Source organism: Osmerus eperlanus, chromosome 7, assembly GCF_963692335.1.
Source record: "Osmerus eperlanus chromosome 7, fOsmEpe2.1, whole genome shotgun sequence".
NCBI classification, from domain to species: domain Eukaryota; kingdom Metazoa; phylum Chordata; class Actinopteri; order Osmeriformes; family Osmeridae; genus Osmerus; species Osmerus eperlanus.
The window spans coordinates 6,429,988-6,452,057 of NC_085024.1; the positions used below are offsets into that span (position 1 = coordinate 6,429,988).

The window sequence follows — 22,070 nt, forward strand, 5'->3', positions numbered from 1 at the left end:
CTCCTGCCATAATAGGGAGTTGAGTAGGTGTCGACAGGGGTGTTTGCAAAGGCTGGAAAAACATACTTCACATTCTGTCAGACAGACATCAGAGACACAGTGAGAAGAGGTTGTGAAGGTACGGTACTCAATTTAGTTATAGTGCTGTACAAAGAAGGGAGACCTGAAGCATTATGTTTTTGTCCCTCTTGCTCTCTCCATTACTCTCCTGTCCCCTCTTCTCCTTGTCTCGCTCTCTGTCTCTAACTCTCTCCCATCATCTCCTCATCTCCTATCACTCTTTATCTCTCTCCCCATCTCCCTGTCTGTCTCTCTATCCTCCTCTCCTCATCTCTTTATCTTTCTCCTTGTCTCTCTCCCCTCCCCTCCTCTCCTCGTCTTCTCTCTCTCTCCCTGTCTCTCTGTCTGTCTCTCTATCATCCTCTCCTCGTCTCTCTATCTTTCTCCTTGTCTCTCTCCCCTCCTCTCCTCGTCTTCTCTCTCTCTCCCCCGTCTCTCTGTCTCTCTATCCTCCTCTCCTTGTCTCTCTATCTTTCTCCTTGTCTCTCTCTTTTCCTTCCTCTCCTTGTCTATTCTCACTCTCTCTCTCCCCATCTCTCTGTCTGTCTCTCTATCCTCATCTAGCCTCAGTATATCTCTCTCCATCTCTCTCTTTGTCTATCCTCCTCCCCTCCCCTTTCTATCTCTCTCCCATCCTCAGTCTCTCTCTCCCCTCCTCTCATCTGTCACTCCCTTCGCCCCTCTCTCCAGCTCTCTGTGTCTCTCTCTCTCTTTCTGTATGCTCTGAGTCCAGATTGGGTCCCTCATGTTTCAGTTTATCTGGTTTTCTTTGTAATTCTAAAGATTGGTTTGATTTCCACCTTAATCCCCCACGAGAAAGGACCTTCTTAGCTCATTAATTAACACAAACACACTCACAGACATGAAGAACTCTGCAGTTTGTGTGTGTATGCAGACTGGGCGGTGGAGGAAAATTGTCTGTGGCAATGCTCAGTCCCAATGAAAATGTTGCTATGACAACAGAAGTTTTATAATCTGTTAATCCCGGATTATTCTCCCCTCCGTTCATCTCATTATGGATGATTAATAAATCAGACAAACACTCTCCCTGTCACTCACTCAATCGAAACCTCTATAATTATAGTATGGTTAATTATGGTATACTTATGGTTACCTTGGAGACAACTTATGTCTGGAGGGGGTTTTAGTTATCAAAAGTGCAAGGCAGCCAATCAGAGACACCCACATTCCAAGGGAGGGACAGACACCAGGATTCTCAGGGGTGTACACCCCAGACACCAGCTATGTTTGGACGCTGCTGCCATTATCTAAGGGCAGGTGAGAGGGGGATTCCCTGCCCAGCCAGAGTAGGGGGTAGGGGGGTGTCACCATGACTATAGTTGACCACAGTGGCTCAGAATAACCAGGAAGTCTCACCAGGATGGGAAGGACGGAACAGGAGCTATTAATCATAAAGGTCTGTTGAACACACACACACAAACAAGACAAAAACACACCCAGACACAGATCTTCTCATAACATGTTGAGATAATCAGAGACAAGATGATAGAGATAGGGAGGCTCCACCTTTCTTATCTTCTCTATCTCCTTATCTACACTTGTTCTCTATTTATAGTGTCTATCTTATTTACGCACACACAATCAGTTTTCCTTATCTGAGCTCTTGAGTTCAGTCTCCTGAGCAGTGCTTCTATCACGGCCTGAATCTCATGCTTCTTTTCCTTTTACCGGCTAGAAGATTCTTCAAAGAGACAGCCAGAAGGAGAGGCCTGCAGTGTGCTGCTGCTAGCAGCCGTGAAGCATGGACAGAGACCCCTCTGTGTGTATTGTGAGGGGAGGGGGGGGTCTACACAATTTGTAGACCAGGGAAACCAATCTAGAGGCACTTATAAACCTGTTTTTGTCCCATTTTTTAAAGGCAAACTGAGTTTAAACACTGTTTAGACCATCCCTCATTACAGTGGCGGCTGCTGGTCTTTCATATAGGGGAAGCTCATTTTCGGCCTACATCATAGTACAGTGCATTGTAGGCTGTATACTGTACAATGAACAAATGGTATGGCCCTGAACATTGTGCTCTCCATGTGTTACAGTAATAGTACTGACTGCTCAACAGATTTTGACTGGTTGCAGGTTCATATCAACAAAGAACAAGAGTGAGTTTTGAGTCGTGAGATGCAGGGTACAGCACTGTATAGGGGTACAAGGAGGAGAAAGAACAAAAGAAATTGCAAAGAGCAAAGCAGAGTAGTAATTTTTGATCAATTTTGAGCTACTATGATAGAACATGTTTTCGTTCATCAAAAGACAATGACGGATAAATATGAAATTTGTTTTGAGATTAAAAATGTACTTTCCCCTGAGAACTATATGTTTTGAACAATGTGTTTGCTATTTTTTGGTGTATTGTTTACTGACTGCTTGATGGTGTATATCATTTTGATCACTTTGTTTATGTTAGTTTTGAGGCGAAAGTTTCATTTTGCAAGAGGATTCAGAGGTTTTGTAAATAGTGCTTGAAGATGAGGTTTTGTGTTCACAGTTTTGAGAAAATGGGTGACTGTTTCAAGAAATGTGTTTTAGCAATTGTAAAAACCTGTAATATTACTGTTAATCATGTGGGTGTGGGCATTAGAGCAGAGATTGTTCGCAGCTGGAGGAATTTACAGGCACAGTCCGACCTTGAGCCAGTGAAAGAGGGAGGTTAAAGGTGAGATGTGGAAGGTCAGAAAGTGTAGGAGAGGGAGAAGGTGCGTGCTGAGGCAAGAGATAACTCAAGACACTGAGAGGAGCATGTGTGGGAGGAGTGCCCACAACCTTTTGTTTGTTCGCGATTGTAAATGGGAACTGTGATCGTTCGTTCTTTGCTGTTGTGAACCTTTTAGCCTGAAAACAGTGATTGCTTGAAAGTGCTTGTGTTGAAAAGATATTAGAGATGAAGCCTTGGTCTTTTTAAAGTTTATTAGTAAGATTGACTCTAACCCATTTGAACCTGGAGAACCCTTTCATCCAGAAATGTAACTACTTCATCGGCTAAACTGTCTGCCTTTTACAGAATATAAACTGAGCCTCTACTGACTTTGTATGTGTGGGTGTGTGTATGTGTGTGTGTGAGTGCTGTGGAGGAAAAATTCTAACGGCACTGTGTAGATTTGAATAGTCAAGAGATGGCGGTTACAATAAATTTATTTTGCTTGTACAAATCAAGATTTAACAAAGTACTTTGTGATCAGTCATAACGAAGGAGGTGCTAGCCACAGGTCGTTCGCCAGAGTGATACAGAACAACCCTAAAACCCTGCCTTATATAAACTTTAGATCAAATGATTCCTCTGAACTCTGTTGATTGGTCAGCACTGCTCAGTGACAGTTTGACTTCATATCAAGTTCCCACAGTTCTTTAATGTGGCCTCTCTCCCCAAACCAGTAGATAGTAAAACCACAGGAGTTCACCAGTCAAATGGTCAACTGTCCTTTGTGTGGGCCACTTCAAACAAGTATTTTAATCAACACTACCCATGCTACAGGAAGGGTCAGAGCAGCAGATCACAATAACAATACAGTTGAATCCACATTGTCTCCAGACCAGCCGTCTCTTCCCCCCCAGGTGTCATAAACTGCAAATGGCATCTTTACCAAATGGAGTTGACTCTTCTTAATCAACTTTAGACTTCCGTTCCTCATATATGAAACACACACATTATAACTGTATTCCAAAATTTCCACGACAGTGCCACGCCTCCAGTTCTATTATACATCATTAAGCCGCAGTACAGATTTACCAAAACTAACAGCTTATTCCTGATCATAAATCAACATCCTCTCTCACACACATACACACACACTCATACACACACACACAAACCAATAGTCTGATCTCAATACTTTGATAATGATTTAATCAGTCACAGGCAGACAACAGGAAATACAGTGACATAATGATTAATAATCCTTCCCTCCTTGTGGTCTCAGTGTGCGTAAGTGTATGTACACGTGCGTGTATGTGTGTGTCCCCGCCGTCCCCCCCCCCCCCCGAGTCTACATACAGACAGATGCAGCATTCTCTCCGGCAGCAGTCTTTCCTCAGGTCCCCCACTCTACAGACAGTACCCTCAAGCACTGCCGATTACTGACCTTGTCATTATCTGTGGTTGGAATCTGAAAGACAGTTTATTAAGTGGGATTCAAGCTAGGAGATGAGATGAGAGTGCAGTGTGTGTGTATGGGTTTGTACTGTGTGTGTATGCTAAGTGTGTATGTGTGTGTAGCATTGGAGTGTATAGTTTGAGTAGTGTTGTAGTGCAGTGTATGCGTGTGCAGAGTTGGGGTGTGTGTAGTTTATGTGAAGAAGATGAGAGGTTTGATGACATAACAGCTGCTAATTATTGCTGCTCTAAATTTCACTCAGTCTGTTTGATCTACTGTCCTGTGGAGATGGATAGGGAACACATTCAAACACACACACACAGACACCCACAGGGGTCAAAAGGAGGAGAGGGGAGGCTTGCGCTCTAATTACTGACTCTTTACAGGCGTTGACTTGAAGCACCAGCAACCCCTGGAACTGTGTGTGTGTGTGTGTGTACATATGTGCACTCTTGTCTCAGATATCATAAGGCCAAATCAATCAAATCTCTCAAAACACCCTGGGAAGTCTGCTCAATACACCATCTGGCGAATTGGGGTGATGATAGCTACCCCCCTAACTCCCACTGCCCCTTGCCCCCCACCCCCTCACCTCACTGCCCTTCTACACTCTCACCAGTCCAACAGACGTGCTCTGAAATCGTAACTGCCAGAGCCCCCCACATTCAAGTTACAGGAATGTTCACTCTGACAGACCCTTCAGTCAGCAAATGCCAAATGTAGAATTTCTGTCTCTTCTTGTCATTGTTTGTTTGTGTTTGTGTCTATCTGTGCTAGTGCATTTGTCGTGTATGTGAAATAAAAACGACACGCATACCAACAATACCATCAGTTCCTGTTTTATTCCTGCAGTCTCTCTACGACACCCCTGGACAAATTATTTACACAACAGACATTATTTAAATTATTAAATACTATTCAAGGTCTTTTTACGAGTCCACTGGAAAACAGTTATTGCCTATTTCTAAGGGTTGTGTTTGTGTTTGTGCCCCAGCACCGGGCTTGTGTTTCACCCTGTATAAAAGCTCTCCTGGATTTAGATAACCCCAGAGTAATGGAGTCAGAGCAGAGCAGGCATTTTCTCTCCGCCTCTCTCTTCCTCCTCTCTCTGGTGTGAAGAGTACTTCAAAAGACAGCTGGTCAGTCTCCTGTGCAGGTGGCCAGAGAGAGGGAGATGAGAGGAGGCCAGTTGGTCTTTGTAGCAGGTGCACTGTTCCTCTCCGCACAGAGCGAGGAGAGCCCCGGGATCAAAGGGCCACGTCTCCTGGCACCTGCTTTGTCCATGTGTCCGAAGGCAAGCAGTTCAACTCTGGCTAAATGGGAAATGCATTTATTTCAAAAAGGTCAAACATATTTGATGTTGGCGTGTCTGAGTGTGTATTTTGTGTTTATGTGTGTCTGTGATAGAGTTTACAAACAGAGTCCAGTGGTGCTATTTGACTTGATGTGGCTGCATCAGTTGTTCTTTTCTACTTGTGATCCATGGTCAGTGTCTTGTCTCTGAGTGGCCCGAGGGCTGGTTCTAGTGGTTCTAGGGATGACTGTAGTGGTTCTGGGGCTGGTTCCAGGAATGATTCTTGTGGTTCTAGGGCTGGTTCTAGGGATGATTCCAATGGTTCTAGAAGCTGGCTCCACGGCTATTTCTAATGGGTCTTGGGACTGTCTCTAGTGGTCCTAAGAGCTTGTTGTAGTTGTTCTGGGGCTGTTTCTAGGACTGATTCTAAGGACTGATACCAGCCAGCGGTGACAGGGAGTCATCATGGCCGTCACGCTAGAGAGAGAATCACAGCGCTTTCTGCTGAAACCTCAAGGGCCAGACTCTGTGTATGTACGTCTGAGGCCGCAGGGGGTGCAGGTGCAGGGTCAGGGGGAGAAGGGGCGTGGGGGGGGAGGGATGAAGGGCTGTGGAAGGAGGGAGGAGAGGGAGGGGGGAATGGGGCAGCAATATTGAGGGGAAGAGAGACGAGAAGGAGAGGGGAGCGAGATGGGGGTGGGGACGATGAGGATGCAGGGGAGCTATGGAGTGGGGCAGGTGAGGCGAGTGGGGACTGAGGGATGTGGGTGGGGAGGAGCAGGAGGAGGCCATGGAAAGAGCTGTGTTTTGGAGGGGGATGTGATGGAGGCTGGGGAGGGGGGATGAGGGGGAGGCAGGGGGGAGAGAGAGGAACCCCAGAGGGATGGGCTGTGGATACAGATCCTGGGGGGTCAATGTCATCAGTTGTGCGGCGGAGGATTCTTGTTTGTGTGTGTATGCAGCATGTGTGTGCATGGGGTGGGAACGCACCGGTAGTGGGTTCTGTAGAGAAAGGTGTGTGAATTCCTCCTCGGGGGTCATGTGTGTGTGTGTATGTGTGTGTGTGTGAGGGTGTGTGTGTGTGTGAGTGATTGTGTCTCTCTCTTCCTGAGGAGTCTGTAACAGTCTCTGCATGTGCACTCTGGCCTGCTCCTGCAGGAGGCGGTACTTGTCCATCTCCTCAGCGCTGAAGGTGATTGGCCCTTCTGTCTGTCCATCCTCAGACCTGGGTTGGGATTGGTGGAGGGAGGGATGGCTTGGAGAACCTGACTGGTCCTGGGGAGACAAATGACTGTCTGTGTCCTCTCTGCTCTCAGTGTTCATCCTCTCTTTCCTCTCCTCCCTCTCCTCACCCTCATCCTCTCTCCTCCGCCACTCCCTCCTCTCCTCTGTTCTCTCTCTTTTACGTCTCTGTATGGAGGGCAGTTTACCTATTATGGGGAGGCTCCTCTTCTGCAGGGGGGCCCTAGGGGGCCTGGGGTCAGGGATCATGGGGTCAAGGTTGAGGTTGGAGTCCAGTGTAGTTTTGGGAACCGTCATGGGAGAGGGGGGTGATTTGTGTCTGGGGGCAGTTGGTTTCTCTGTAAAGGGAGAGCGGGGAGAGAGAAGACTGGAAAAGGTGGGGGAGGGTTGTGGTGCTGGGGTGGGTGAGGGTCTCTGTGAATGTTTCCGCTCCATGGAGAGCGAGAGGCCCAGGGCTGCTGTGGCTCTCGTTGCCCCACCCAGGGTGAGCCCTGATCGGATACTTTCCCTGCTCCACTCCCCACTCAGCTCAGACACACTGGTGATACTGCTGCAGGAGCCAGGGCTGAGGCCCCTTGTGCCCCCTGCATCACACACATACCTGGTGCTGGGAGTGTGTGTGTGTCTGCTGCCACAGTAATCAGGGCTCGGGGGTCGCCTGTTCTCCAACCTCCAGGCCCACTCCGGGCTGCCTCTCCTATCCCCCGGACCTAGGGTGTGTCTGGAGCCACCCTGCTCCTCCCAGCTGTCTCCACTGCCCCAAGTGCATCTGTCTGGGCTGGGTTCCCCTGCACCTCTGCCCCCATCCATGTCTTCTACCCTGGGGTGTCCAATCTTCTGATTCCAGCCGGCATGCAGCCTGATCCAACCTCCAGGACTGGGGCTGCATCCCCTGGCTGCCCTGGTCCACTCCAGGGCTCTGTGCTTGGTTCTCGAGTCACACCGACCCCAAACCAATCCACCACCAGGGTTCGGGCCACTCATCCAGTCCCAGGCTTCTGACTCTATCACCTGCCTGTTTCTCTCCCTGCTGTTCTTCTCTTTTTCTCTGTACCTTCTGCCTATAACTCCTCTTTCATTCCTTCTCCAGCCTCCCTTCAGCTCCAAACTCCCCCCCCTCCTCTCACTGTACTTCCTGCCCTGCTGCATGTATGTTCTCTTTCTCAATGGGCCAATGCTTGGACTGTTGTCAGGGTAACCGTAGTCAGGGTAGCCCCCGTTGTTACCATGGTGACATGCTTCCCAGGACAACTTCATGAAAGATTGCAGAGAGGAGAAGCGTGGCTCCCAGGAAAACCGTCCTTCACCCTTTTCCCATCCCTCCTTCCCTCCATCCCCCTCTCTCTGTGTGTGAAGGAGAGTGTGTGTCCTCGCTAGGCCCAGGGCTGGGTGACAGTGTGAGGGGTGCGAGTCTGGACTGGGACTCCTGGAAGTCTTCTCTCTGCCAGTTCCAGACTCACACTTCTGCGAAAGGCAGCCACTCGCTGGCCTGCGAACACTCCTCCCCACCTTTGTGTTCCCTTCATCCTCCCTCCTCCTCCTCCTCCTCCTCCTCCTCCCCACCTTCATCTTCCCCTCATCCTCCATCCTCCTCCTACCCCCCACCCACGCCCCGGTGTCTCCTCTTTTCTCCCCGACAGCCACGCCGGAGACCGTGGCAACAACGCTCTTCAGAGTGCACGCTGTCGCTCCACACCTGTTTGAATTCCCTCCTCCCACTCCTTTCTTCCTCTCTATGAGCCGATGTCTCTTTGCACCATCACTTCTGTTCCTGGGCGACGCGTTTGAGCCGCCCACAGGCTGAGAACACACACGCTCAGGGCAAGTGTCGCTCCCACACACACACCTGGGCTGGCGCGCTTGCACGTCCTCCATGCCTGGCCTGCTGACGGCGTCTAATTTGCGGTCGCCGGCGGAGACAGCTCGCTCCCTCTGCCGTCTCTCGTCTTCTGATCTCCACCCCAGAGGATTGTCTGAGTTTTTGTTGTTCCTGTCAACGTGACTAAGGTCAGGGAAGGGGTGGATCTGTCCCTTGCATGAGATCTGACGCCACACAGCTTGTCTCCTGTTCTCTATGTGGGCGGCTTGCTGTGTTTGGGAGGGCGGATGCATCTGGGGTGGTAGCTGTGTCTGGGGTGGTAGCTGTGTCTGGGGGGGTGGATGTGTCTGGGGGGATGGATGCATCTGGGGTGGTAGCTGTGTCTGGGGTGGTAGCTGTGTCTGGGGGGGTGGATGTGTCTGGGGGGGTGGATGCATCTGGGGTGGTAGCTGTGTCTGGGGTGGTAGCTGTGTCTGGGGGGGTGGATGCATCTGGGGGGGTGGATGTGCTTCTGCAGACTGTATATCTGTCCTCCTTTTGTTCTCTGTCTGGGGGGGCACAGCTCTGCCATGGAGCTGCTTCTGACCCTTGACAAGTGGTGGGGGCAGACCCGAGTTCGACTTGTGTGTGAGGAGTGTGTGTGAGTAAGATTTGTCTGTGTGTGTCAGTACGTGTGAGTTCACCTCGTCTGTGTGAGTGAGGAGTGTGTGTGAGTTTGTGTCTTCTGTGAGAATGGGGCTTAAGTGTGAGTAAATATTCTCTGTTGGCATAGCTGGTGTGTGCGAGTTAAATTCCTTGGTAACCGTCAGAAGTTTGTGTGAGTTGATGTCCTCTGTCCGCACAGGAAGTGTGTGAGAGCTCTTCTCCTCTACGCGCGTGTGTGAGCTGGACCCTTCTCTCCTCCCTGTGTTCTGACGACCCTTCAACACTCCGCTGTGGTTGCCGTGGAAACAGAGACAGCGAGGTCTGCAGCTGTAGGAGAGAGGAGGTTGAGTCTTGGTGAACTTCAGGAGCTCCACCGGCCATCTCAAACTGCTGGACCCGTCTCTGCCGAGCACACACGCATACAAGGCTGGAGGCTGCCCTCGGCCTCCTCTCCTCATCCCCCTCTCTCCGCCCTCCTCCCTCCCCTCCTCCATCTCTCCATTCCTTTCCATGTCGGAGAGGGATAGCCTCCTCTGTCTGTCTCGTGTGTGCCAGAGTGCTCGTATTCTGGCCAAGGAGGAGGAAGAGGAGGGGGAAGAGGATGAGTGTTTGCCTCCCTCTATTCTATCCCTGTGTTTAATGGTGCTTTCTAAAGTGCTGCGGTACACTGGATGTTCTCGGCTCTGCTCTTCTTTCTGCCCCAAACAGTCCCCCATTAAGCTACGGTCTTTCTCCTCCCCTTCTTCCCCCTCACCCCGCTGCTCTGGGAGGAAGATGTGTTGCGACATCTCACCACCTTGCCCCACCTCTTCATCCATCTCCTCCTCTTCCATCTTCATTCTGGCCTTTCTCTGCACTCGCCTCACCTTCTCCTCCTCCTCCTGGTCTGAGAAGACAGATGCAGATGGTTCCAGCCTCTGCCCCCTCCGGGAGAAGCAGAAGGAGACCCCCACCCTGGTGCCATCCCTGTCCAACCCAGAGAGAGAGTGCGGAGGGGACAGGTCCAGGCAAGACTGGGGATTCACAGCAGGAGGCCTTTCGACTGAGGGGTCTTGTGCTTTAGTAGGTTGGGGAGGGGAGTGGATGTGAGTGCGGAGATGGGAGCATTGGTCCAGTGCCTGGGGTTTAGTGGGGCTTGTACAGGGCTGACTGGAGGTCTGGGGTAGTGTGGGAAGAGGGCTGTGGGTCAGGCTGCTACCCCCAGGACTGGACACATGTCTCAGCCCTCTGGTTCCTCTGAGGCAACAGACCCATCCTGTACCTCTGGAGAGGAGAGAAGGAGAGAAAAAAAGAGAGGAAGCATACATACATTTAAATTCTGTCATAACATGTTTTTTTAACCTCTTAGCGTAGGATTGTTAAGTGCTAAACTACGCGACGCACAATATTATTCGTTTTATATTGGTACACATGTAGGGTGACCAGAAGCATGACCCTGAGGGCACTTGGGTCCAAAAAGGAGGACAAAGGGTCAAAAAGGAGGACAATCCCAAAAGGTTGTTGACCGGGGGGGATGGAGGCCATTAGTATGAAATTCAGACAATAACATTAGTCATTTTAGTAAGTCAACAGTCTAAACTGCAGTCTAAACTCCTGAAAGAGTGGTGATGTTTCACAGCATGAAATAATGTGGTCAGCTCAGCAGCGGTTGTTTTATCATCTGCTGTTGTGTTCGGAGCAAAAAATGATGTTAAGGAAGAGTGCCCGGCAGAACTAGCATTATCCTTGTGCCGTAGCGGCATGCCACTCTAAAGCCCATTTCCCCCTACTACCCACGTCTATATCAATGCGACAGAGCTTACAGAAGGCATGATATTGATCTGTGCTGCTCTTATTGGAAAAGTGGATTTCTGAACTCCACGTTGGTTTGAAGGAGGTCTTTCTTTTTGGCCCTGAAGCCCACGCGAGTGGTACATTGCGACGGTGTGCAGGAAGGATCAAAAAGGAGGACAAAAAGGCGAAAAGGAGGACACGCAACAGTGGTCCGGACAAAGTGCTGGAAAACCGGACTGTCCGGACGAAATCCGGAGGTCTGGTCACCCTATACACATGCCATATATCGTGGAAAGATATGATTCTTGTGATTCACTTAATGAATCACAAGACCAACCATTTCAAGATTGAGTCGCAACAGCAGGTATAATCACCGACCACCAACAGGTAGGTCGGTCAGCCAACGCTGGACCTGGTCGCGAGTCTCCCGGTCCTGTCCTACATCTATAAAGTTGAATAATGGATTTTGGTGTTTTAAAAACCCATCGACACTGTATGACTATGTTTAGCCTGTGTTCTGCTCCTCTCTCCCACCAACCGTCTCTGGAGGAGGGGATCCCTCTCTGAATTGCTCCTCCCAAGGTTTCTTCCATTTTTTTTTCTCCTGTTGAGAGTTTTTTGGGAGTTTTTCCTTGTCTTCCTTGAGGGTTTAGGTTGGTTGAGGGGCAGTTCTATGGGCATATGTGAAGCCCTCTGTGACATGCTTGCGTGTAAAAAGGGCTATACAAATACATTTGATTTGATTTGACTCACTTATCGAGCCTCACAGTTGTCCAGTTATACAATAATCCCAACAAAAATGGTCTGGTTACATTATCAAAGGTTCAAACGATCCAGTCAAGTAAAATATTTCATCCAAAACACAGTATTACGTCCATAAATTTTTGGACTATAGTCATTCACATAAACCAACTTCAGTTTGGATGTAAACATTCCTAAAATATCTGCATTCTGGCCTTTCGATTGACACCTCATTTGATCCAATAGGAGCTTCCATGTCATGTCCAGAGCCTTCAATAGCAAACCACTGCATCATCTAAATGCTTGCGATTACATTACTGTGTTTATCTGCAAGTTGATAGCCTATCTTTTTTAGTCGAAAAAATCAATTATTTTGCATCAATTTTAACAGACCGGGAAGGCAATACGGATAATATTCTACCTGCGCACGTTTCTGTCTCAAAAATGTCGAACGAGTGAAAACTTCAAATCGTAGGGTAGGCTAAATTGTTTTAAATAGGCCTAAATACAAAACTGCCTACCAGCAACCAGTATAACAACCAGGGCTGCGTTTCCCGATAACGATGGATCGTAGCAACGATCGAGCACAATAACGAAACCATCGATATTTCTTACGTGCGTTTCCCAAACATGCTCGTAAGGAGTAGGCTAATCTATGCGCTCTCAAGAGCTACGAATTTTCAAGAGACACTTTAGCTACGGTGTCTTTGGGAACGGCCCGTAAAACTAAGATTCGTCGTACGATGGATTCTACGATCAACTTAGGCTTACGATGGTTTCAGGAAACGCAGCCCAGGACAGTTTCCGACTAGGGCGTGTAGCAATCTCAGGAATTTAAGGTTTGGCATAGAAACGGACACATCCTTGCATCGGAGCGGCATTGTGACGTCAGGCCGGACCGTTTTTGGCACCCGGACCGTTTTTGGTATGACAGCACCCGGACAGTTTTTGGCATGACAGCTTCAAACCAGACCAGACCTACATCCAACTCAAGTACATACATTTAAATAACGGGTTAATAGTTTGGGGAAGTATCAGAAATAAATACTGATTATGCTTTAGTTGCTCTGTGTCAGCAACACTAATGGGGGATCTGGATATGGGATGTGATAGCTCTAAGTACCACTTTACATTAGAGCCAACAATTATGAAAAGTAATGCCTTTTTATCCTAGTATGGATAAAGTATTTGACCATGGGTCCTTTTGGAGTCTCCAAAAGACACTTTTAGAAAACACCTAGATGTACATTTAGAAAAACATGTACACTACCGTTTAAAAGTTTGGGTTCACTTAAAATGTCCTTATTTTTCAAAGAAAAGCACTGTTTTTTTCAATGAAGATAACGTTAAATTAATCAGAAATACACTATACATTGTTAATGTGGTAAATGACTATTCTAGGTGGAAACGTCAGTTTTTTAATTAAATATCTACATAGGTGTATACAGGCCCATTTCCAGCAACTATTACTGTATGTGTTCGAATGGTACATTTTGTTTGCTAATTGCCTTAGAAGACTAATGGATGATTAGAAGGATTAGAATTAGGATGCCAAAGGTCTGCAATGTTGTAATTGCTGATTATTTGACGAAAGCAAAGTTTGAAGAACAAAATTTATATTTCAAGTAAAAATAATTATTTCTAATAATAATAATTAACCTTTTAAATGTCTTGACTATATTTTCTATTCATTTTGAAAGTTATTTGAGAAATAAAAGTGTGTTTTCATGGAAAACACGAAATTGTCTGGTCGACCCCAAACTTTTGAACGGTAGTGTATATAATATAAAAAATGTGTGGTACTGTTATCAACTTTGGACTTGGAATAGGGCTTCGTGCTGTGGTCCAGTTGTGTTTTCCAGCAAATACCTCCCACCTATTGTCATCTGCAGGCATCTGTATGCAAAACACAATTCAAGGGGAAATAAAAACTTCCTTTCACATTGTGTTCAAGCTTCTATTACTCCACAACCATGCATGTACTCCAAATTGTTCAAGAACAGATTTCAATGTATTTTGGGTATGCCCTGTTTAGGCATTTTAAGGCAAATTGTACAGGATTGTTAAGAGATTTGTAGCGTTCTACTGCTTTATTCGATAGGGACAGTTATAGATAGACAGGAAAGGCAGGGAGAGAGACCGGGGATGACATGCAGAAAATGGCCCAGGCTGGACTCGAACCCGAGCCCCTGTGGCAAGGCATCAACTGATCAGATATTCAGAAAACTGTTCATTTATGTTATCATAAATTGAATGAAAATAAATAATACACACACAATATACTGTTTAACAAACCACCTGGAGCCCATATTACATGCTACTTTGGAAACATTTACATGTATGCATTTAGCAGACGCTTTTATCCAAAGCGACTGCCAAGAGAGAGCATTACAAAAGAGCATAGGTCACTGATCATAACAACGAGATAGCCCCAAACATTGTGAGCAGCCAAAACATGAAACATACATTGTGAAAAGAAAAGAAACAATTGTAATTATAGTCAAACCAACTCTGCCATGTTTATGGCCTCACAAACATTATCTGATAATTGAACTAACAATAACTTGATGATAAGTGCTTTTGGCATATACCGTATTTTCCGGACTATAAGGCGCACTTAAAAGCCTTTAATGTTCTCAAAAAACTACAGTGCGCCTTATAATCCGGAGCGCCTTATATATGGATTAATTCTGGTTGTGCTTACTGACCTCGAAGCGATTTTGTGTGGTACACGACGCTCTGTCAAAATCTTTTAGTACGACTTTGGTAAACTACAAAGCTGCACGGCTTGCAGAATTACGGCTACCGTAGTCAGGAGCGTCGCGGAGTAATACATACTGTGCTTCACCATAATATTACAGTGTGTGTGTGTATAAGGACCCCAAAATGGCACCTGTCAAGGGACACGCTTACGACGCGGACTTCAAGTTTTTTTTACGTGTTACAACTGAACAAGGTTGGGAGTTATTGTGAATACGCTCATTAACGTTTGAACAATGTTGAGAGTTATTGTGAACACGTTTAATAATGTTTGACTGACTGACTGTTTTGTTTAGCTTACAGTGTTTCCTCTAGGATTTTTTTTAGCAGTGGGGGCAGGTCTGTCCGGAACCCCCCCCCCCCCCCGGGCCAAAACAAAGTCCTAACCCTATATTTCGGAGCAGGTTAATGTAATAGTCTAACAGCTAATGTCATATTGCACGTCCGATTTCCCCTAAAGAAATAAAAGACACCCTTAAAGACAACTTACAGTATGTTCTAAATGGCATAAATGCTGCCAATTAATAATTGACGTAGCAACTTATAGGAAATGCTCAGTAGCCTAGCCTATCGATTAAGGTAGGCCACTCTGAAGCATGTACACTGTCTGCTTCATTTGATCTTGATAGGCTAAGCATTCTGTAGCAAATAATAACAATATACCCACTATTTATTCATTAAAACTACTTCAGCATAATAATGCACCTAAAATACAAACGTGAGCAAGGGCAGCAATCGCTATCGAATCAACAGACGTGCAATTTTGCTAGCAGGGGAAGAATACAAACAACGAAAATCACCAGCACACCCGCAATCTCAACTGCGCTGTGAAGTGTGTGCTATTCTCCGACATGCGCTCTAAAGGCCAATTTATACTTCTCCGTTTTTACGTAGACGGACACAGGGAACGCCCTCTCTGACGAGGAATTCCCTCTCCGTGCCCTCTCCGAGCCCCTCGGAGAGCTCTACGTGCACCTCCTGATTTTCATGACTATCCGTCTGTCCGTCCGTCATTTTACGGATACCCCTTGGCTGTGATTGGTCCGTATTAAGAACCTCTTGCGTCAGGGGCGGGGTTGCCGTGATAAACAGGACGAACAGAATCCTTTGACCGCCATTGCTGTAAGTTTTTACAATTCATATTTCAGCTAAACAGTACATGTAAATCAGCATCTGAATTAAAATGTGATGAGAAATGGTCAGTGTAGTTGCTGAAAATGTGCGTATTTTATTGATGAAACGGCTAATTTGTACATTTGCTCCGACTTCTCGATAACCTAGGTAAATAAACACTCGACGACGACTTACAAAAAACGTTGCGCCACCTACTCTTCTGGCAGTGAATTGTTTTCAGCACCCACAGCCTTCGGAGTACTATAAATTCAACCAATCCGTCCGACTCCGTCCGTCCGTCTGTCCGTAACAGAGTCGAGAAGTATAATTCGGCCTTTACAATCACGGCTGATAGACGGCCTCAATTTTTGTACAGCCCTATTTCTGATACCGTGGCGGCAGAAATTTAACCGTGGCGGGCCGCCACGGAAAAATCAACATAGCGGAAACACTGGCTTAATGCGCCTTATAGTCCCGTGCGCTTTATATATGAAAAAAGATAGAAAATAGACCATTCATTGACAGTGCGCCTTATAATCCAGTGCGCCCTATAGTGACGAAAATATGGTACATGCTCTTTTTATTTAGAGCTAACCCTATCCCAAACCCTTTAAGACTTTCATCAGACTTCCAGGGATATTTTGTGTTGATGTTGTTCTGTCCTACCACATGGGGCCTGTGTGCTAGTATACTGTGAACTCTAGCTCTCCTGTGAGGACAGTGTATGTAACAGGGGCAAATGTCAACAATGAACATGTGTTTGGGGGTGGGACAGCCTGTCTGTTTGTGGGTATTGGTTTTGTTTGTGCTTGTGAAGACATCCCTCTACAGGTGTTCCTTATATGCTGGCTGATAACCCACGGGATTGGTTGCGTCCACGCATAAGAACCACGATCTCCTCTCAACGCCAGAGCCGCACCGGACGATGAAGATTTCCACATACTACGACAAGAGCCAGAACCAACTACTCGCCGTTCGGAGCGATCGGCCAAAACGACTACCCCGAGTTCTAGCAACGCACGCATCTTCCTCGGCCTAAGGAAAGTAATCACGCTAAAATGTGATCACGGAACAATTGGGCCGGGGTCAGAATTGTTGTTTGGCGCTCATTATTGTTTCCTTGCCCCCCAGCCTGAACGGAGTGGCGAGAGCACGGGAGACCTACACCAGGGCCATATAGGCGTTGCCGGACGGAGCGCCTCGTTCAGCCAACCTCCTGCTGGACTCTTATTGGCTAGGCCGTGGGTTGGGTCGTGAGAACCCTGGACTGTGGTTGGCCTGTGAGCCGTCCCTCCTTTTGAGCCATAGATAGTGTAGTAAGTACGATTAGACGTTCCATTGGCTGCCCGCAGTGCCTTTACTTGTATGTGGTAAAACCCCTATGTCTAGAGCTCTATGTCTGCGTGGTATGATGTGGTAGTGTCTACTCGTTGACCGAATTGATTGCACCGTTTGCACACAAGTTTGCAGTACCGAATTGATTGCACCGTTTACACATACAATTGTAGTGTTAATTTATTGGTATTGGTTGTGCACATTGTTATACTTACTACGGGAGTTACTACGCGGTCATTTAGATTGCTCTAGTCCCTTCTGCCGCTTTGACACATATCCACTGCCGGTGCCCAGTCTAGCCATCTTATTTTATGAACTACTACTTCTCCTGGTATTTTATAGTGCGATAGTTTTATTGTTTTAAATCTTGTCAATAAAAATCGAACCTTTCTTTACGAATACGTTTCTGTATTGTTGTGTATCTGAGGGTCAAACAATTAGAACCTGCTACGGTTACAAATTTTGGCGTAAGTCGGTAGGACCCTTACGTACACAGCAATATGGATAACGGCGGGCAGCCAATAGAAGCGGGGGCACAACCCCAAGTAGTGGCCGCAATGATGCCGTGGTTCATGAGTGGGCCATGGGTGCCAAAGTATAGTGGGGAAGGAGAACCATCCAAATTTCTAGATTGGGGAACTCAAACGGAGTCTTTTATTCGGGCCCAGGGGCTAAATAATGAACAGCGAGTAGACTTTTTGTTGAGCATATTGGAGGGGAAAGCAAAAAGAGAGCTGGTGCTGTTGGCCGAGGCCGATCGAAATACTGATGTGAAGATTCTACACGCCCTGGCAGGGCTGTATCGGGGCCAGCAACCAGTAGCCCTGCTGCGGGTACAGTTCTTTAAATGTAAACAAGAACCTGGAGAGGATGTGGGCACGTTCACTCTTCGGCTGCGGGAGCTGCACCACATTTGGAGAGCGAGAGAGCCCCAGCGGGCTCGGATGACGAACTGCTGCGCACCCAGATTGCCATGGGCCTGAGGCACGGATTGGTCAAACAAGAACTACAAAGACAGCTCAGAAGGATTACAACGCTCACGTTTGTCCAGGCCTGTGAAGAGGCAAAAGCATTAGAGCGTGAACTGGGCCACACAGAAGAAGCCCAAGTTTGCCCAACCGTTGCCACAACATTCAAAAGGGCCTCAATGGTTACCCCCGATTGGCAGCAAATGAAGGAAGCCCTCCGAGCTGAATTGCGTCAAGAGTTGACAGAGCAGGTGAGCTTCCTAAGTAAATCCATCGTCGAAGAGCTACAAGGATGCTTGAAAATCACACCAGCCACCCCTGCTACAACGCCGCCGGCCAGGGACGCAAACCCTCAACAGTCTTGGCGTCAAGCACCAAGTGGCCCGTGACAGCGGTTAGGGTTTGCCCCCCCGGTAACACGCCTTACCAATGGGTTGGCCAAGGGGGAGCCATTTGCCGTGACTGCGGGGAGGCTGGACATATTCAGAGGTTTTGCCCACAACTACGCCCTCACCAACCGGGTTTTCAGTACCCCCGGTCACAGCATGGCGAGTGAACCGGGAGGGGTTCCAGACCGCACCCCCACAAAGGCCCTCAATGGTGGGCACATGCCCTGAAGTCGAAGTGTTTGTACAAGGACAATGTGTTCCATGTATACTCGACACCGGATCGCAAGTCACCATGTTCAGTCAAACACTGTTCCAACATTATTTCGGAGGGGGGTGCATACAAGATCCCAGCGGGATACCATGGCTAACCTTGAAAGCGGCAAATGGTCTTCGTATTCCCTATGTGGGTTATGCGGTCTTGGATTTTAGTATTGGGGAATAGAAATTAAGAAAAAGGGTGTGGTTATTGTAAGGGATGATTGTATAAACACAGAATATGGCCTCCTTGGAATGAACGTGGTGGCGGATTGTTGGACAGAGGTATTCCGTGGGGAGCATCCAGGAGTCAAGGCATTTAAGTCTGTGTTCTCTCCCCATGCAGAGAAGGCTTGGAATGCAGCTTTTGTCGCTTGCCGGAAAGCGGATACGTCGATGGGCCAGATGGAGCTACAAGGAGTCGCTAGACTCCAGAGGCAGTCCCCTGTGAGGTTGCCTCCTACCACAGACACCATTATCTGGGCACACGTTCCACAAGCAGCTGGCCTACAGGATTGCCTGGTCCTGGTTGAAGACATGGTTGAAGACAAACCATGGGCACGAATGGAGAGTGGCCAGATCGTTGAGCTGGACCCGCCGCAGGAGGGTCCCCCTGCGCATCTGTAACCCTAATCCTTTCCCGCTGGAACTACCGCAACAACGCCCCCTGGCTACAGTAACCCAAGTTGACCCCAGAGACGTACAAGGGCGGTCGCAGCTGGTGCTACGCAATACTGGTCCCCAGTTAGTTGAGGTCGATGTACAGCACGTAGGACAGACTTCAACCGAAGAGCACCCGGCATTGGCACTACGTGGAGAGGAATTGAACGACGATCAACAGGCGCAGCTGAAGGTCCTCCTGCGGAAGTGGTCACATATATTCGCTGCACACGATGAAGATTTTGGAAGGACCTCAGTGGTCACCCACCAGATACCCACTGGCACAGCACCCCCAATAAGAGAACGCTACCGCCCTGTCGCTCCGAACCTCTACCCGGAGTTGAGGGCCTTGTTGCAGGGAATGCTCGACAGTGGGGTGGTGAAAGAAAGCTCGAGTCCGTGGGCAGCTCCAGTGGTCCTAGCAAAAAAGAAAGACGGGTCGTGGAGATTCTGTGTGGATTACCGCAAGCTTAAAGATCCTGTAAAGTGGACCTGGAAACGAGTTTTAAGTTCGCCACATCACAGAATAATGTGTTATTAACTACCCATCCAAATTCGAATGAAAAAATAACACAGACAAGTATGTTAAATTAGGCTTTGAAATCGTGAAAAAATCAGCAGTCTTCTCTGCTTGAGACTGGGGGGGTGTGTCGCCTGAAGGAGCTGAAGCTCTGCCCCTCGCTGCCTAGTGCCTACCTCCGACCCAGATAATGGACGCTATGTCAAGCCGAACAAAACCGTATAGAATTAGAATTTATTTGTTCAATGAGTGAAACATACAGATGCATATAAATGAAATGTTCCCCTGAGCTGTAACAGTAAAAATGGACACCAGAGACAGCAGACAGTGAGCTCTCCAACTAGGCTACTTCTAACACATTAGCTACCATTTCACCAAAATACCATAATTCTACACCGAGTATCCTAATATCAATTTAGCGGTTTGCATTAACTCATAGCAGAGATACCTCTGGAAAAGTTATCTAGTTTAATTATAACAAGCACACAGAACTGAGTGATGAACTGCTGGCGGCGGTGTATGGTCCAGGTACGACCGGAGGATGAACGGCCGGAGGAGCGATGCTCGGTACGGCTCCGCGTTGCAAGAGAAGCCGTGTGTTGGTGAACCCCGTCTGTCTCTGGTCCATGTTAAAACTGTCCGCCGTGAAATGGTCAGTGCAGAGGCGGCTGTTGGAGTTTATCCGAAGCTTTCCATGAGCGTGGCTCTTCACAAAAATTATCCACCTATTTTTCCTTTCATTATCAATAGGGAACTTAAATGGCGTTGCAGCGCAGCTGGAGTTCTTGCATCCAGGGAAGATGCAGTTGCGGGTGGTGGGAGACATCCTGAAGCTAGCTAGCTAGCTGATGTAGGCTACGATAACAGTACAGCAGGAGGAGTCATTCAGTGATCTGACGTAGATAGGGTGAAATGACGTAGATAGGGCATTTTTTGGCTCTGCCCATTAAAACCTGATCTGAAAACGGAAGAGAAACTGTTCTTTGGTTTAACTCCACATTTCAGTGTGACAAAGTTTTAGCGCTTTGCACATGCTTTAAGGAACTCATTTCACACGTATATAATGTACTTAGAAGCAAAACATGGAATTTACTTTACAGGATCTTTAATTCCGTGACTCCTTTCCCCTGCCACGCATTGAGGAGTCCCTCACGAGCCTAACCCAAGCCAAATGGTACTCCACGCTTGACTTGGCAAGCGGATATTGGCAAGTGGATGTCGCACGAGAGGACCAAGAGAAGACGGCGTTCATGTCACAGATGTCAGTTGGCCAGCCTATGTTGTCTGTTGTTTTGGTTTGGTTTTGACTATTGTTTGCTGTGGTGTTTTCATATTGGTTGCTGTGGTGTTTTCGTGTTGGTTGCTGTGGTATTTTCGTGTTGTTTGCTGTGATTGTGTGCATGGTGTTGTGTGTGCTGTTTGACGTCAGGGACGGGGGGAGGGAACTCCCCAGCTGACAGGGACGCAGCCCATCACTGCTAAATGATCCCCAACTGATTGGCCAACCAATGAGAGGAACTCCTTCAAAAAGGAGCGGAGATTGAACAGAAGGCAGGATTCTACTGGGACACACGCAGGAGCACAGAGAAGCGACGATCAAAATTCCGCTGCTCCCATTTGGACTCCGGAGGCATAACCACGGCTCGTCCGATGAACGTAAAGGGAAGTACTTGAATCTCCCCTACACAGTTACTTGTCACTGTGCGAATCAAAAGTAGCCAATTATTATTGTTGTCCAGGCAGGCCTACGCACTGCAGGCGCGGAGCCGACGGCGTTCTTGGATCGGAGGGGACATACGCCAAAGTAGCCATAGGCTACGAGACATTTACATTGTTTTTAGTATTTGGACATTTTTATCCTTTATTATATCATTTTCTGCATCTGTCTCTCGGCTGTGTGACTGTGGCCCAAGGATAACACCTGCTTTTAACCGTGTCACTAGTGTGACATTCACTTCACCTTTTGGCCTCTATCACTTTGAACGTATGCCCTTTGGACTCTGCAATGCGCCGGCTACGTTTCAGAGATTAATGCAGCGCTGCCTCGGCTCACAAGTGTACGATCACCTCTTGACTTATCTCGATGACGTCATAGTATATTTGCCGGACTTCCACACCCACTTACAACACCTGGAACAGGTATTTGCCCGGCTCTAAGAACATGGCCTGAAACTACAACCACGGAAGTGCCATCTATTCCAGAAGCAAGTGGTCCACCTGGGGCATGTGGTCAGCAGTCAGGGTGTGGCAACTGATCCAGACAAGACGGCCATTGTCCACGATTGGGCTGTGCCCATGACCGTCAAGCAAGTGAGGTAGTTTTTAGGTTTCGCTGGGTACTACAGGCGATTCATTCCTGCTTTCTCCAAAGTTGCCGCTCCACTTCACCA

General features: G+C 47.8%; 1 protein-coding gene across 1 annotated transcript in view; it reads right to left on the reverse strand.

Annotated features, from left to right (window-relative positions):
- Positions 1–4,999: 4,999 nt before the first annotated feature.
- LOC134023809 (G patch domain-containing protein 8) overlaps positions 5,000–22,070 on the reverse strand; it is a 123,967-nt gene continuing 106,896 nt past the window's right edge. Inside the window, exons 5-6 of the mRNA XM_062466170.1 lie at positions 8,301–10,429; positions 5,000–8,222 (exon numbers count right to left, since the gene is read on the reverse strand). Coding sequence (XP_062322154.1) covers positions 5,950–8,222; positions 8,301–10,429 — 4,402 coding nt within the window. The 3' untranslated portion in view covers positions 5,000–5,949. The remainder of the gene's footprint in view (positions 8,223–8,300; positions 10,430–22,070) is intronic.